At 44.4% G+C, this 16,327-nt stretch overlaps 1 protein-coding gene across 1 annotated transcript in view; it reads left to right on the forward strand.

The window, feature by feature from the left end:
- The window catches only part of VAT1L (vesicle amine transport 1 like), a 185,737-nt gene that overhangs the window by 33,699 nt on the left and 135,711 nt on the right, over positions 1 to 16,327 (forward strand). Inside the window, exon 3 of the mRNA XM_007994140.3 lies at positions 3,385 to 3,600. Coding sequence (XP_007992331.1) covers positions 3,385 to 3,600 — 216 coding nt within the window. The remainder of the gene's footprint in view (positions 1 to 3,384; positions 3,601 to 16,327) is intronic.

The following is a 16,327-nucleotide window of genomic DNA, read 5'->3' on the forward strand; positions in this document are numbered from 1 at the left end:
ACCTTCCTCGGCCTCCTAAAGTGCTGGGATTACAGGCGTGAGCCACCGTGCCCAGCCTGAAATCTTGTCTTTACCACTTACAACTGTGTGGTGTTGGGCAGCTTATTAACTGCTTTGAGCTTTAGGTTCCAGTCTATAAAATGCGAACAACAATAAAAGCTACCACATAGGGTTGTCATCAGAATTAAATGCAGTAATTTAATTTACTGTGTACTCAGTGCCAGCACACAAGCAGCACTCAATAAACACAAATACTAGCAGCAATAAGAAGACATGTCAGTTCTGCTTTTGTAGGGGAAGGTTGGTCATCAGGGAAAGTTTTGGAGAAAACATTTGAGCTGAGCTTTAAAGGAAAATCAATACTTTCCCAAAAGAAAGAGAGTGCCAACTGCAGAAACAGCAGATACAAAAGCATGAGGGTGTGAGCATGCACTTTCCCGTGTTCCCTGCTGCTTTTCCAGCATGGCCATAAGGGAGACACAGGCATCAATACTGAACAGGCGCAGGGGCTGAGTCTTCCTTTCTCCTTTGCTCACATTGTCTGAGCTCCCACCCACTGCTGCCACTTCTTATTGTTAGCTGATGTTTTTTATTTTTATTTCTATTTTTATTTTTTGAGATGGAGTTTTGCTCTTGTTGCCCAGGCTGGCATGCAATGGCGCGATCTTGCTCACTACAGCTTCTGTCTCCCAGGTTCAAGCAATTCTCCTGCCTCAGCCTCCCGAGTAGCTGGGATTACAGACATGTGCCACTATGCCTGGCTAATTTTGTACTTTTAGTAGAGACGGGGTTTCTCCATATTGGTCGGGCTGGTCTCGAACTCCCAACCTCAGATGATCCACTCGCCTCAGCCTCCCAAAGTGCTGGGATTATAGGTGTGAGCCACCGTGCCTGGCCTGGCTGATGTTTTATTCTTAATTGTACCCTCTCTGGGACAGACTGCTGTCACCACCAGTGTGGAGAGCCACTCCCTTCCAGTATCCATGAAGTCTAGGGTCATTTAGGGGCTTGGGGAAGGGGAGAAAAGAAGGCATGTGGGGGCTGAGCCACAGATAACATACAGGTAAGTCTAGGCAAGGACTTCTCCCTCTGCAGCAGTCCGGGGAGGATTCAGAGAGGGGAAGACCTGCTTAGGTTTATGCCAGGCTACCCAAGGATAAGGAAAGGAGATGCAAAGAGGCAGTGAGAATGTCCTCCTTGCCCAGCTGTCAGATCAGCATGTTGATTAATTACTTGCCTCTTTTCTCAAAGCGAGCAGACTAGACTTTGCCTTGCTCTTGTTGCTGTCACGAGAGCCCCAGAAGACACACTGGGGCAGAGCAATTTGATTCTGTGGTTCAGGCGTCTTTCCTGAATTAGGTCACCCAAACCCCCGCCCCTGACAGAGTTGCCCTGGCAGCTGGAGAGAGGTGGCCAGGCTCACTTAGGACATTGTTGATGCTGTCCCCAACTGTCTCATTCACCTGAACTCCTCATTACCCAGGTCTGAATGGCGCCAAGATCAGTCTGTTGTCTTTATACTACACCATCCTGTAGCCAAACGGACAATCAAGTCCTCTGGATTCTGTTCCAGACACACACTGAGGCTGAAGCAGCTCTATTCCAAAATACACAGAACTGGCCAACCTGGAAAATCCCCAAGGTTTTGGGAGCGCTCACCTCCAGGCTACTCTGACATCCCTTGACCCCACCCACCATTCCCACACCCAGAAAATGAACTCTGTTATCTTTGGACCAATATCTGAAACATCACCATCGTAATTTCATGCTTTTGACTTAAGACTGCATTCTCTGCTGAAATATTATCCCTTCCAAGTAGATTTGCCTCTAAGCCCTATCACTCATAGCACTTGCCATATGAAAATTATGAAAATATCAGGGAGTATGAATAATTTGAAAGCATGAGCTGTACCTCATTTACAGTTATATCTCCAGTGCCTGGAACCTAAGATCAAGAAGGGGCTTCATATGCAAACATGGCTCATTGTGATGTCATGGAAAAATATTTGGAATTAGACAGGCTTCACTCTGTATGTCATTAGGCAAGATACTCAACCATTCTTAGCCTCAGTTTCTTCATATTATAATAAGAATAATATCCTATTAAGCTTTCATGTAGATTAAATAACTGACAAAATGAAGATTACAGTCTAGTACATTATGATTGTTTAGCAAATCATAGATTTTATAGTGATCAAATGTACATATAGAAAAACCACTTGGCCGGATGCAGTGGCTCATGCCTGTAATCTCAGCACTTTGGGAGGCCAAGGCGGGAGGATCACTGAGGCCAGGAGTTCACAACCAGAGATGGGTGAAACCCTGTCTCTACTAAATACGAGAAAAGAAAAAGAGCCAGGCATCGTGGTGCATGCCTATAATCCGAGCTACTTGGGAGGCTGAGACAGGACAATCACTTGTACCTGGGAGGCAGAGGTTGCAGTGAGCTGAGATGGCGCCACTGCAGTCCGGCCATCTCAGAAAAAAAAAAAAAGAAAAGAAAAATAAAAACTCTCATGAGGAGGAATCCATTCTCCAACCAGGCTGTAAGTTCTTCATGCTTGGCTGTGGGGACTACATTTTTGAGAAGTCCTAAAGGAAGGACACAAGTTTGCCAGGTGACAGGTGGTTTCAAAAGCATGAAGGAGGGCTCTGCATTGTTTTGCTACCTTCCTTATGTGCACTGACACTTCCCAGGACTTTTGCTACCACCTAAATAATGTTCAGAGTTTCAAGGAATGGGTTCTCAACTAACCAACTTAGCTTGTTCTGGAGAGGAGAGGGTAGTGGCTGAAGATGGGTGGACAAGAAACATAGAGCTCTCAATGGTTCATTAAATCAGTTGTATTGTGAAATGTACAGAGTAGCTTTTTCACTGCAAATTTATTTTTAAAGTTATGTTTTGTCGACGTTTAAAAAAAATGATTGTGATACTCAAAAATTTGGATAGAGTTAAGTGTATGAGTCAGTAGAAACAATGTGTTTGGACCATGGATAGCTCCCAATAATACTTTTTTTTTTTTTTGGAGACAGTGTCTTGCTTTGTTGCCCAGGCTGGAGTGCAACGGTGTGATCTCAGGTCACAACCTCCGCCTCCTGGGTTCAAGCAGTTCTCCTGCCTCAGCCTCCTGAGTAGCTGGGACTACAGGCACACGCCACCATACCTGGTGAATTTTTGTATTTTTAGTAGAGATGGGGTTTCACCATGTCAGCCAGGCTGGTCTTGAACTCCTGACCTCAAATGATTCACCCGCCTCAGCCTCCCAAAGTGCTGGGATTATAGGCATCAGCCACAGCACCCGGCCAGCTCCCAGTAATTCTGTTCTCTCATTGAGCCTCTGTCATGAGGTAGTCTCCACTAACTCTGTATTTCCCCATGCCCAGATTGGGGACCGTGTCATGGCATTTGTCAATTACAATGCCTGGGCAGAGGTGGTCTGCACCCCAGTGGAGTTTGTCTACAAGATCCCGGATGACATGAGCTTCTCCGAGGCCGCTGCATTCCCCATGAACTTCGTCACAGCCTACGTGATGCTGTTTGAAGTTGCTAACCTCCGGGAAGGGATGTCTGTGCTGGTGCACTCAGCTGGTGGTGGCGTGGTAAGTCATCTGTTTGTAACTTCTCTTCTTTAAGGTCATGATGGTGGAAGTGGAGTAACACCCCCCTGAGGTCTTATGTTAGCTGTATCCTTTAGTAGGAATCATCACTGTGGTTCTGGTGGAGTTCACATGGACAACAGAGCCCATATAGATGATTGCATTGGGGATAGGATAAGCCTGAGAAATGATTTCTCTGCAGTTTTGGAAGGTCGCCAAAATGACCTGTGAGGACACAGTGGCTCTCAGAGATGGTTCCTGTTGAGAAGCATTCTCAACAGTCTTGGTATCATGATGAAAGGTTGTGTCAATCATTGTAAGATGTCTTACAAGTCATCTACTACTGCTATTATTTGAAATGAAAAAATGGTCATTTTGTCAGTGATTTAGTTTTTTCAATAAATTGCAGTGGACTGGAGATGGTTCCCATATTAATGACATTCTTACTAATTTGTATTCTACCATATTTTCTTGAGTGGGAGAAAGGTGGGCAGAGATTGTACTAGCACACTAGAAATCATACATAAACCTGAGTACATTCATGAAAGTGGGTGCACATGTCAATGTCATCAGTCAGGTGTGTCGCTGCCAAGGGGGAGAATAGTGGAAATCAAAATTTCTGCTGTGGATTTCAGGGATGGCAGAAGTGTCTCCCGTGGTTTGTCTGTATCTCAGTGCCAGTCATTCACTGTATACTGCATGCCCGCTACCTGGCAAGCACTATGTCTGTCATTGGTCTACTGGGGTCTGGGTGGAACGTTAGTGTTTCCGAGAGTGGAAAGTACTACCCACTAGTTCAAAACATATTTATTAAACACATAGCATGTTCTAGACTCTGTGGATATAGAGATTAATACTCTATCTTAGAGGCTTTGAGAGGTTCTCAGAGTCACTGATTCTGTGGTTTGATGGACTCAGAAATAAACTGTTATGATTTGGTATATCTCAGAGATATTTCACTGGAGGTTTTGCTAGCATACCATTGATTTGAAAAAAGAAAAACTTGGCTTTCTGTAACTATCAAAACTCTATATAGTGTGGAGCACATTTCTGTTGTTTCTATCTAAGAAAACAAGCTCACATCCAGAACCATGAAGGCAAAGATAGGAAACTTTAGGAATGCCTTAAGAAAAATATCTTCAATCACTTTAGCAAATTTGCTGATGTCTTTTGACCATGAATAAAGATATCATAAAAACTAAGCAGCCCGTAGAAAAGAAATGGCTTTCAGTTCCAGTGGATCTGCTAACAGCAAGCGAGCCATTTAGAATGCTGGCATTTATGATCTTAGTGTGCTCAGCATACAAAGCATTAGAGAGTTGTTTTCATACGATCAGCATAAGCTTCAGTCTTTACAATGATGCTGGACTCAGTTCTGCTGAGAATTCATGTTTATACATTGGCACCTATGATATTTCACTGCATGTTTTTATTTTTATTTTGTTCTTGGAGCAAAGAAGAATGTATCAGGGGCATGTGTCTTACAAAAGAGAAAATAATCTTGGAAAATAAAAAAAGTTTTTATCATGCTTTATTCTGGGCTTACAGATGCTACCAACAATACCAACTAAAGTATAAAACAGGTGAAGGAACTGGGGAAAGTGGATAATGAGGACTGGAAAATAAGTCAATGCACATAGCACAGGCTCTGTAGTCCTAAAGTTTTGCTGAAGATGAACAACATTTTCGTCTCTTAGCTTTCTAATAGCGAGTGAAAATAGGGGGAAATGGTCATCCACGTGAACTAGTGTTCATTTGATTGAAATAAAGCAGTTACTAGGGGTAACCATAGCTAATACTGGTTTTGGGGACCAGAGGACTCTTTCTTTCTCTGTGGTTTCTCATAAGAAATGTATGCTGAAATGCAATAAACATCCTCAACAAAGCTGTTATAGTAAATGCAACTATTTCCATGAAGTTTTTTCTTAGGGCGCACTCCTAATGTAATCTAAGAGCAACAAAGTAAAGCAAAATGTAGTGAGAGCATATATTCTGGGGCCAAAAGGATGTGGTCTGGTTGAATCTTCAGACAGAGTTGAAAAGCGCAGTTGGACCATCTCTAGGTGGGCTGGTCTCTCTGAATACCGTTTCTCGCAACCAAGATTTGATAGGTGGTGTGTGGCAGCTCAAGGTTAACGTTAGAGAAGAGACTTTTGGCCATGTGCAGATCCACATATGGGAGCACTCCACTGAGCTGGGATGGGTTGGGCACTGTCTTACAAAATCTAAGGAGTCCTGAAGGCAGCCCACACCGTCACACTCCCCCACAGGGAGAGACCAGTGAGTCCCTGGCACCTGCATGTTACCTTACCTGACAAAAGGAACTTTACAGGTAGGACTAAAGTAAGGACTTTGAGATAGGGAAGTTATCCTGCATTATTCAGGATGACCCAGTGTCATCACAAGAGTTCTTAAAGGTGGGAGTGGGGGCCGGGCGCTATGACTCAATGCCTCTAATCCCAGCATCTTGGGAGGCCAAGGTGGGCCAAGGTCGGGAGTTCAAGACCAGCCTGACCAACATAGAGAAACCCCATCTCTACTAAAAAATACAAAATTAGCTGGGCGTGGTGGTGCATGCCTGTAATCCCAGCTACTCAGGAGGCTGAGGCAGGAGAATCACTTGAACCCAGGAAGCAGAAGTTGCAGCAAGCCAAGATGACGCCATTGCACTCCAGCCTGGATAACAAGAGCAAAACTCCATCTCAAAAAATAAAAAAAACAAAAAATAAAAAAGGTGGGAGTGGGAATCTGAAGAATCAGAGAGAGACTGAGAGAAGCTGCACTGCTGGGTCTGATGGAGGAGGAGGCTGTGAACCAAGGACACAGGTGGCCTCTAGGTGCTGGAAGAGGCAGGAAATGGACTCTCCTCCAGAGCTTTCAGAAGGAACACAACCCTGCTAAGACCTTCATTTTAGCCCAGTGAAACCCATTTTGCCCTTCAGACCGCTAGCACTTTAATATCCTAAATCTGTGTTTTGAGCCACTAAGTGTGTGTTAATTTGTTACCACGTATGGGAAACTGATACTACCACTTTCCCTGGGGGCTGCCTCTCTCCCTCCCTTTTCATTATGGCCAGGCCGCAGAGGCCTGAAGAAAATAAAAGCAGCAAATTGCAGAACTAGGATTCCTACCCCAATTTGGCTGATTCCAAAACCTCTTTCCATTCAACAGCCCAAAATGTTGGGAGAGCCAGCCCAGATTCTTTAGTCCGTCATTTAACAAATATTTATTCATCCTCTACCCAGGGCTCAGCATAGATGTTTTCAAGGTCCAAAAGACTGGCCCAGGTACACATTTCCTAACTTGATGTCAGTAAGATGACAAAGAAGATTAAACTAGTAAGAGCTGGGGCAAAAATTTCCTAAATAGGGTTATGTAAAGTGTGTAGCCATAATGGCACCAAGACTTCTGGGTTTCATCAAAGGCTGGGATGGGGAATTTGCAGACAGCATGTAAGGAATACCCAACTTAGCTATGGTTTTAAGGAAACTTGAATACAGCATGGAAGCATAATTCAGTCCGGAGCAGGATACACTCTCACTGGAATTGCCCACTGCCTCCATGCTCTGTCATATCTTTGAGGACATTGTTTTCGTCTGACAATAGCATGACCAGATGGCCCCAAATGGCAATGCTCTTCTAAGATCTTTAGGAAGTGGTTGAAAATTGGCTCACAATCCTTTAAAGGAAAAATAACAGAATAAGTAACAGAATGAGACTCACGTCTCAAGAGTTTTGTTGCCAGTCCCGTTTAATGAGCCTTGTTGATGAGGCTGCTGTGACTCTGAGCCTCTTGATGCGGGTGTACTCAGTTTCTGAGTGGCATTACTGTTCCTGTGAGGTTATTTGCATTTGTGTCTGATATCTGATGCTTTGTAGTTTTCAGAGTCCTCTTACCTTTATCATCACATCATCTGAGCAGAGATTACTATAGGCAGTGAGCAAGCATCATTCCCATTTTACAGAAGTAGAAGCTGATGGTTAGAGAAGATGAAGTGAACCTAGGTGCCAGCATGTGCCCCGGCTTCCAGACCCCATTCGATGCTGTCACTGCTCCACCACCCCCAGCCAGACCCTCGAGGGAGATGAGATGCCCCTCTATTCTGTGCCTTTTCAGAAACTGCCTCAGGGAAGGTAAGGCAAGATTAGCACGCTTCCCTCCCGCCACTCTGACCTCACTCTACTCAGAGCACTCTTTATCTTATGGTGCGCTCCTAACGTAATCTAATAGCATCAAAGTAAGCAAAATTTGAAGCTCTGAACTCTGTGCCTTTTCACATGCTGTTTTTTCCTTTCCAAAACGGTATTCTCGCCCAATTCAGATGTCAGATCCTCTGGAAAGCCATGCTGTCCTCTCTTGTCTGGGTAGCCTTAGCCCTTTAATAAAAGCTATAGGAGAATCCTTACAGCCTTTTATTTGTTTATGGTTTGATATAGTTTGGCTGTGTCCCCACCCAAATCTCATTTTGACCTATGGCTTCCATAATTCCCACATGTTGTGGGAGGGACCCAGTGGGAGGTAATTGAATCATGGAGGCGAGTCTTTCCCCTGTTGTTCTTGTGATACTGAATAAGTATCACAAGATCTGATAGTTTTGTAAAGGGGAGTTCCCCTGAGCAAGCTCTCTTCCCTGCCACCATGTAAGACATGACTTTGCTCCTCCTTTGCCTTCTACCATGATTATGAGGCCTCCTCAGCCATGTGGAACTGTGAGTCCATTAAACCTCTAATTCTTTGTTGCTGTTGTTGTTGAGACAGAGTCTCAATCTGTCACTCAGGCTGGAGTGCTGTAGTGCAATCTCAGCTCACTGCAGCCTTCGCCTCCCGGGTTCAAGGGATTCTCATGCCTCAGCCTCCCGAATAGCTGGGATTACAGGTGCATGCCACCATGCCCAGCTAATTTTTGTATTTTTAGTAGAGACGGGATTTCACCATGTTGGCGAGGCTGTTCTCGAACTCCTGACCTCAGGTGATCCACGTGCCTCAGCCTCCCAAAGTGCTGGGATTATAGGTGTGAGGCACTGCACCTAGCCAAACCCCTTACTCTTTATAAGTTACCCAGTCTTAGGGATTTCTTTATGAACACTGTGAGAACAGAATAATACATGGTTCATCCTCCCAGCAACATTTCATGGGCAGAGTTATCTACTGAAGGCTGTGTTGTTTGGTAAGAAGAAGCCAGGCAAACCTGAATACAGTCTTCAGCTCTGTCATTTAATGGGGGCGGGGCAGGGGTTGGGTGCAGGGGTGCGGGGAGGGGGGACGCTAGGCAAAGAACTTAGTTTCTATAAAATGGAAATGGTAACATTTACCTCACGTAAGGATTAAGTGAGAAACAAAGGGCTTAGCAGAATATCTGACATATAATCTATAAATGGTAAGGAGAGAAGATGAGGCAGAGGAGAGAGAGAGCAGAAGGGAGGGAGAGGTTTCTTTATATTCATAGTACTGGGCACATATCAGTGGCTGAATAAATGTTTATTCAATTACTCCTGTCCAAATATTTGATGCAAAAAAGGTACTGCTTCCATGTATGTGTCAAACTCCCTGAGATGATGAGAGTGACATTTTACCTTGCTGATATTCTTTCCCCAAACCCATAACTCCAATTTAACCATGATAAAACATAGTACAAGCCCAAATTGAGGGGAATCTATAAAATACCTGACCAGTACTCCTCAACCCTGTCATGGTAATGAAAACCATAGGAAGACTGAGAAACCATCACAGACGGGAAGAGACAAAGGAGCTATGACAAATACATGTGAAATGTGGTTTCCTGGACTGAAAAGGGCCATTAATGGAAAAACGGATGGAATCAGAGTAAAGTCTGGAGTTTAGTTAACCATTTGGTACCAGTGTTGTTTCTTTAGTTTGGATGTGTACCATAGCACTGTGAGGTTGGCATTAAGGAAGTATGGGCAAAGGGTATCTTGGAAATCTCTGTTACTGTCTTTTCAACTTCTCTGTAAACTAAAGTTATTCCAAGATAAAGAGTTGGAGAGAAACACGGACAGACAGACTATTTTAGCCAAGGGATTCCATGAAGGCAAATGAATTTCCAGATTCTTTCACCTCTAAGCATATTATCCACCTCTGCCGTGATGTCGTCTTTGCTTTCCCTACCATAAGGACAGTTTAGAGACAACCTAAAGACAGCTGTATCTTTCTCTAGTCTGGCCCCAGTTGCAAGTCACAGGAAGGGCTGGAAGAAGCATCCCTGCATCTCCACCAGGCTCGGATGAGGTTTTCTTGACAGGCATCCAGCTAAGACATTTGGGGAAAACACTAAGCAGGCCGAGAGAAGCTTCTCTGATCACCACAGCCTGGGCTGGACCATAGACCTTGGAAAGGAAAGCAGAGCTTAACTTTCAGATGGAGTTAAATTTGGTAGCCATTCAATGATTAAATTCTATTCATTATGGATGAGGCATTTCCCAGTGTCATTCAAACTGGGAAACGGAACTGGTTCTTACTCTTTTTGTGTCTGGTCCCTGCCACATAGTAAATGCAGTAAATACTTGTGAATCAAAAAGCTGTCACAAGCCATTTTTTTTCCTATACTCTAGAAGAGTTATTTGCTGAACTAAGGACAGCCCTGTCAACTGAGTTAATCCCAGGGGGAGGAAAAATCATTCTCAGTGATCTTGTAAATTCAAATCTATTAAGCAGTCTTTGGGGTTCTTTCTCATGCTATCCAACAGTCTGAATATTCTTCCCAGATTTTTTGGCTGCCTCTGGTATGTCATATTCATTAAATGAGGTCCCCTTTTCATGGCCCCTGTGGCTGTCCCAGCATCACTCCATCGATCATCCCATGGTCCAGCTGTGCTGAGTACATTTCCTTCGAAGCCCCAACTAGCAGGCAATGCGTGGGATCTCAGAGCTGGAAGGGAATTAAGACATACACGCACTTTTGTCAGTCAAGTACTACGTACTAGGCTCTTCAAATATGCTGTTCATGGCTGGGCGTGGTGGCTCACACCTGTAATCCCAGCACTTTAGGAGGCCAAGGCAGGTGGATCATCTGAGGTCAGGAGTTCGAAACCAGCCTGGCCAACATGGTGAAACCCCATCTCTACTAAAAATACAATAATTAGCCGGGTGTGATGGTGTATGCCTGTAATCCCAGCTACTCGGGAGGCTGAGGCAGGAGAATCACTTTAACCCAGGAGGTGGAGTTCACAGTGAGCCGAGATAGTGCCATTGCACTCCAGCCTGGGCAACAAGAGCAAAATTCTGTCTTAAGAAAAACCGAATGCTGTTCATTTAACCCTCCTAAAATCCTCCCTGTTGAATAGTATGTGACAGAGAAAAGAACAGAGTATGAGCTCTAAAGTCAAACTCCTTGGGTTTAGTCCCAGCTCCATCTTCCTAACCACACTCAGACTCAGTTTCTTCATCTGTACAGTGCAGATGATATTAGTGCCAGCCTTAGGTATTACTTATGAACTTGGGGCAGTGCTTGGCACATGACTAAACACCCGCTGATTTCTGAGATTAAGAGTTTCAGTGTGATTTTCTAGGCTATAATGTTAATTAGTCAGAGGATCCAATTTGAACTCAGATATGGAGAGCTAGAGACTCCCAATTCAGTGCTCTTGACACTACACCATACGGTGGCCTCAGAAACATCTGCACCTCCCTCATTTCTTCGGCCTGTCCCATCACGAGCCCCAGGATAAAGGAGATTTCACTATGGCCAGATACCTGGTCTCCAGGGTCCTGCAATCATGGGAAACGGAACGCCTGAAACTTTAAAGAGAACTAAATGGCTCTATCAGGTCTTTCATGAATAATCAAAGCGATGAGGATTAACTGCATCTGCACATCAGCAGGAAGGGCTGTGGCTGGGGACTCAACGCAGTGATTAGGACCCTCTTTCCCTAACTGCTGACCCTGGGAAACAGGCCCTTGCCTTCCGAAATGTCAAAGACATTTCTGAGCAATGTTGTGGAACAAGGGCCCCGCCTCCCTGCTCCCAGAAATCTCTGATGCCCACAGCACGTGACTGGATTCCTCCTATCAGCAAAATACCTTAGGTTAAAAATATATAGATCTAAAAACACCTCTTCCGAGCCGTGTCTATTGCTGAAAAAGCATCACTCATTCTTTATTTTAATTGTTTTTATCTCCTCGATAGTAAATCATGATTGGCTCAAATGAACTAACTTTATTATCAATATTGTACAGGTGAGTTTGGCCTCTGTGACAGGATTTATTCATGCAATATTCATTGAATAAATATATAAGCTCAGGAAGACAGAAGAGCTACAGTAGATTGAGCTCAATAATTTCCATACATTGTCTATAAGAGACTGTCGCATCTCGTTTTAACAGAGGAAACTGAGACACAGAGAGGTTAAGTAACTTATTCCAGGTCACACAGCTATAGAGAGGAAGAGCTGGCATGTGTACTCTCTTTGAATACAGAGCCCATGTTTTTAAGTGCTAGGCTGTGCTGACAGGTAGGCAGTGCTGAAAGAAGCCATGCCTCTGCCTAGGGTGAGATGATATGGATTTCACTCCACGGGTCTTGTTGGTGGACTTTCCCCTCCATGAGTTGAGGACAGCCTGAGGTTTCCCAGGAGCTGAGGAAGTGGGGACGATCTTTAATTGACACAGCTGATTTCTCAAGGGGTCAGGCAGATTTGGTGCTTGGAACCACCTTGATGTTAACTATCTGGCTGAAACTAAACCCCAGGCTCCCATGTTCATAAATTAAACCTCAGGCTGCTATGTCCATGAAATTAAACCTCAGGCGGCTGTGTCCATAAATTAAACCTCAGGCTGCTGCATCTATGAAATTAAACCTCAGGCTCCTGTGTCCATGCAATTAAACCTCAGGCGGTTGTGTCCATAAATTAAACCTCAAGTTCCTGTGTCCATGCAATTAAACCTCAGGCGGTTGTGTCCATAAATTAAACCTCAGGCTGCTACATCTATGAAATTAAACCTCAGGCTGCTGTGTCCATGCAATTAAACCTCAGGCTGCTGTGTCCATAAATTAAACCTCAGGCTATTGCGTTCATGAAGGCAGGGATGGTGTGAACACTTCGTCTCCTGTATCCCAACCACTGAGCTCAGTACCCAGCACATGGCTGCTGCTTCAGAAATGTTTGTAGAAGAAATGAAAGAATCAAGGGAAAGAAGACAGAAAAGGGCCATAACCAGCAGTATGTACGTTATAAAAATGGTATGAAACTTTAGGTTCCAGGTTCTGGAGTCAGAGCTGGTTTTCATGCCAACTTCTCTGGTTTCTGGGTGAGAGACCTTGAGTAAGTACTTTAACTTCCTTGGACTTTATTTTTTCATCTGTAAGGAACAGGTCTTATACCTATTGTATCCTTATTAAATGGCATTTTAAAAAGGGGATCTTGTAATGGACTTAGAGGTTCCCTGGCACATAGAAAATTCAAATATTATCTGGAATTATTCCTATTATATCATTATTATCATTGTCTCATTAGATGATGTTACACAACGACACTTTGGCATTTACAGCCAGAAGCCAACAGGTTAGGCTGACAGTTGAAACCTAGAGGTAGAGGCAAAGAAAGCCGATCTGAGTTCCCTTGGTCTATCTTCCCTGACAGCCGCTGCTCCATGCTCTCATAAACTGGTGAGACTGTCTCAAGCCCCCTTCCAAACATCGCTTTCCTTGACCACATATGAAATAATTGGACTTTAGGGAAAATTTAGCTCTACAGTTCTGGCCGCTTGGATACATGCTGAGAACTCCAAACACAGGGGCTTCTCTTGGCTGGGTTTATATGACTCTGGGGACCCGTCCACTTTCCCAGCGACATACCCAAAAGGCCACAGTTGCTTTTATTATTGCCTTTATTAAGAAGAAAAATCACTTCAGTTGGGCAAGGGAGGTGTGTAGCGAGAAGCAGCAGCCTCATTGCCTTTGAGGCGCGTGGTCTCTGTACTTAGCGACCCCCACCAGGCTGTCGGCCCTGGCCCCCGCATCACCCAGGCTGCCACTGGTCACTCTGATTGTGTTCATTTTGCAGCTCACATCATGGCAAATTTGTCGGTTTCCCTTTTCCTTGCACTCAGCCTCCTACTCTCAACATGCCTGGGCATCCAACTCCACGACAGGACAGAGAGATGAAATCTGAGCTCTCCCCGCCCCTCAGACAAGCTTTGTCCCTCTCCCCATCCCACCCCAACAAACTGATCTATACTTCCTGTCTCCTTCCCTTTCCCTCCTCCTTTGCCTCCCTGCCTCTCTCTGTTTCTTTGTCTTGCTGTCCATTTTCATCTCTCTCTCCCTTTTTTCTTACTCTGTGTTTCTGTCTCCCTTCCTCTCTTTTCTGTTTCCTTCTCTCCTTCCTTTCTTCTTTTTCTCTTATTTCTCTCCTTCTTTTCCTTCTCTCTTTCTCTCCTTCCTCCTTTCCTCCTTCTCTTTGCCATCTTTATTCTCTTTCTCTCCACTCCCCACCCCCATCTCTCTCTTTCAGCATCTGTCAAGTACAAGCCCTGGGGGTAACTGTGTTGGTCTCTGGGTATTCCATAGTGAGCAAACTCAGGTCTCATCCCATATTCCTGAAGCCTGCAGTCCTGTGGATATGATACAGACTTACAAAGAGGCACATTAGTCATCGATGGCAGTGGTGATTGGTACTAGAGGGAGGAGTAAAAGCTGTCACAGAACATGAAGATGTAAGCGCCTGGTCTAGAGGACCCAAGATGACTGTGCTCAGGGACTAAACTGAGGACTGATGTCTGAAGGAGGAGGAGGAAATGGGAGGTGAAGGGAATGAAGGGGGAAAGGATAGAGTGTTTTAAGAATGGGCGATAACACGGCCGGGCGTGGTGGCTCATGCCTGTAATCTCAGCACTTTGGGAGGCCAAGACAGGCGGATCACGAGGTCAGGATATCAAGACCATCCTGGCCAACACGGTGAAACCCCATCTCTACTAAAAATAGGAAAAAAAATTAGCCAGGCCTGGTGGCGGGTGCCTGTAGTTCCAGCTACTCAGGAGGCTGAGGCAGGAGAATGGCATGAACCCGGGAGGCGGAGCTTTCAGTGAGCCAAGATTGCGCCACTGCACTCCAGCCTGGGCGACAGAGAGTTACTCCATCTCGATAAAAGAGTGGGCAACAACATGAGACCTGGGCATTTGACAAACTGACCAGAGTATGACAAGTGAGAAGGAGAATAGAGAAAAACGACAGTAAGTGATTGGGTGGTACATAACCTTGGGGCGGGGTCAGCAATCTGTGTTGTCATGAGCCCTCCAGGAGACTCAAATGCATGCTCAAGTTTGAGAACCACTGATGCAGAGCACTTAGAACACAACCTGATGTTCAGCAGTTCAATAAGAATTCAATATCACCGTCATTGCATGGAGGTGCTTTAGAACATGCAAAGCACATTAAATATGGAGTTAAAGAATGTGTTGTTACTCATGTCAATCCCTGAATGAGTGTATGATCATTTATGTCTACGATGGCATAGAGGTAAGAGTCTTTGGTGTGAGACTGACCTATGTTTGCATCTTAGCTTCCACACCTTGCTGGGTGATCTTAATCAAGCTGCTTCATCTCTCTAAGACTCAGTTTCCTCATGTGTAAAACTGGCAAATCATCTCCCCTCCTAAGGTTGCTGTGAAGTTTAATGAGATAATCTATGGAATCATTAGCTCTCCAAGAGAGCCTGCAGTGAACGGTGCCTGTGATTATGTCAATATCATGCCCTACATCAGAGATAATAGGTAACAGAATCATTATCTCGTACACGTTTTAGTGTTTGCTCATACAAGCAGATGGGCAGTCCAGCATATTCGGTGGGGAGGCAGGTAGTCAGGGAAGTCCTCGTAAAAGGGCCCATGTGAATGATTATTTCAAAATATTTCAAAACTAAACCTGTGACCTCTTCCCCTTTTAAACATCTCCGCATGCTGGCCCAACTGGTGGAAGGGCTGACCTCTCTCTGTAGCATAAAGCCAGTAGTTAGAGTATCAGGAGCATTCCATGGTGTAAAATAACAAAAAAAAAACCCATAAAGAGTATCTAGATGGTCTTCATCTTCCTCAGTTTCTTTTTTATTTTGTGTCCATAAAATCTGTCTGGCATTCAGATCTGCACCCCTCATCCTGGGAACATTCATTTGGTTTTGCATCTCAGAAGAAAATACTACAGACCAGTTGTATTTGTAAAATACACCACAACTTAGTGATGAATATGTTTACTCCCATGGTAGGAGAATGCAGTGGTCAGGGCTCTGAACTTGGCACATATGGGTTTGACTCCTGGTCCTGCTATTTGATGATTATGAGACCTGGGGCACATTCCTTCACCTCTTGAAGTCTCAGCTTCCTCATTTGTAAACACTCATTTAATGCATAGGGTCTAGAATGTAAAGCATACTTAGCTATTTTTAACTGTAATATTGGAAATCATCTTATTACACAATCCAGCATGGATTTCAGAAGGCAGATATTCAAATTACATAAGCATGGTTGTTGTACACTTTTTTCAGTCCTCTTCATCTTAAGGGTTACAGTAACTTTAGCTTCAAACCTTAAGCAAGCTACGTGGATTTAAAAGTTAACTGTTAAATCAAATGGCCTTGTATGCACCAATAACATGTCATTTTTTTGTTTGTTTGAGGCAGAGTCTTGCTGTGTTGCCCAGGCTGGAGTGTAGTAATCATGGTTCACAGCAGTCTCAGCCTTCTGGGCTCAAACAATCCTCCCACCTCAGCCTCCCAAGT

The sequence above is a fragment of the Chlorocebus sabaeus genome, chromosome 5, assembly GCF_047675955.1.
Source record: "Chlorocebus sabaeus isolate Y175 chromosome 5, mChlSab1.0.hap1, whole genome shotgun sequence".
Classification (NCBI taxonomy): Eukaryota; Metazoa; Chordata; class Mammalia; order Primates; family Cercopithecidae; genus Chlorocebus; species Chlorocebus sabaeus.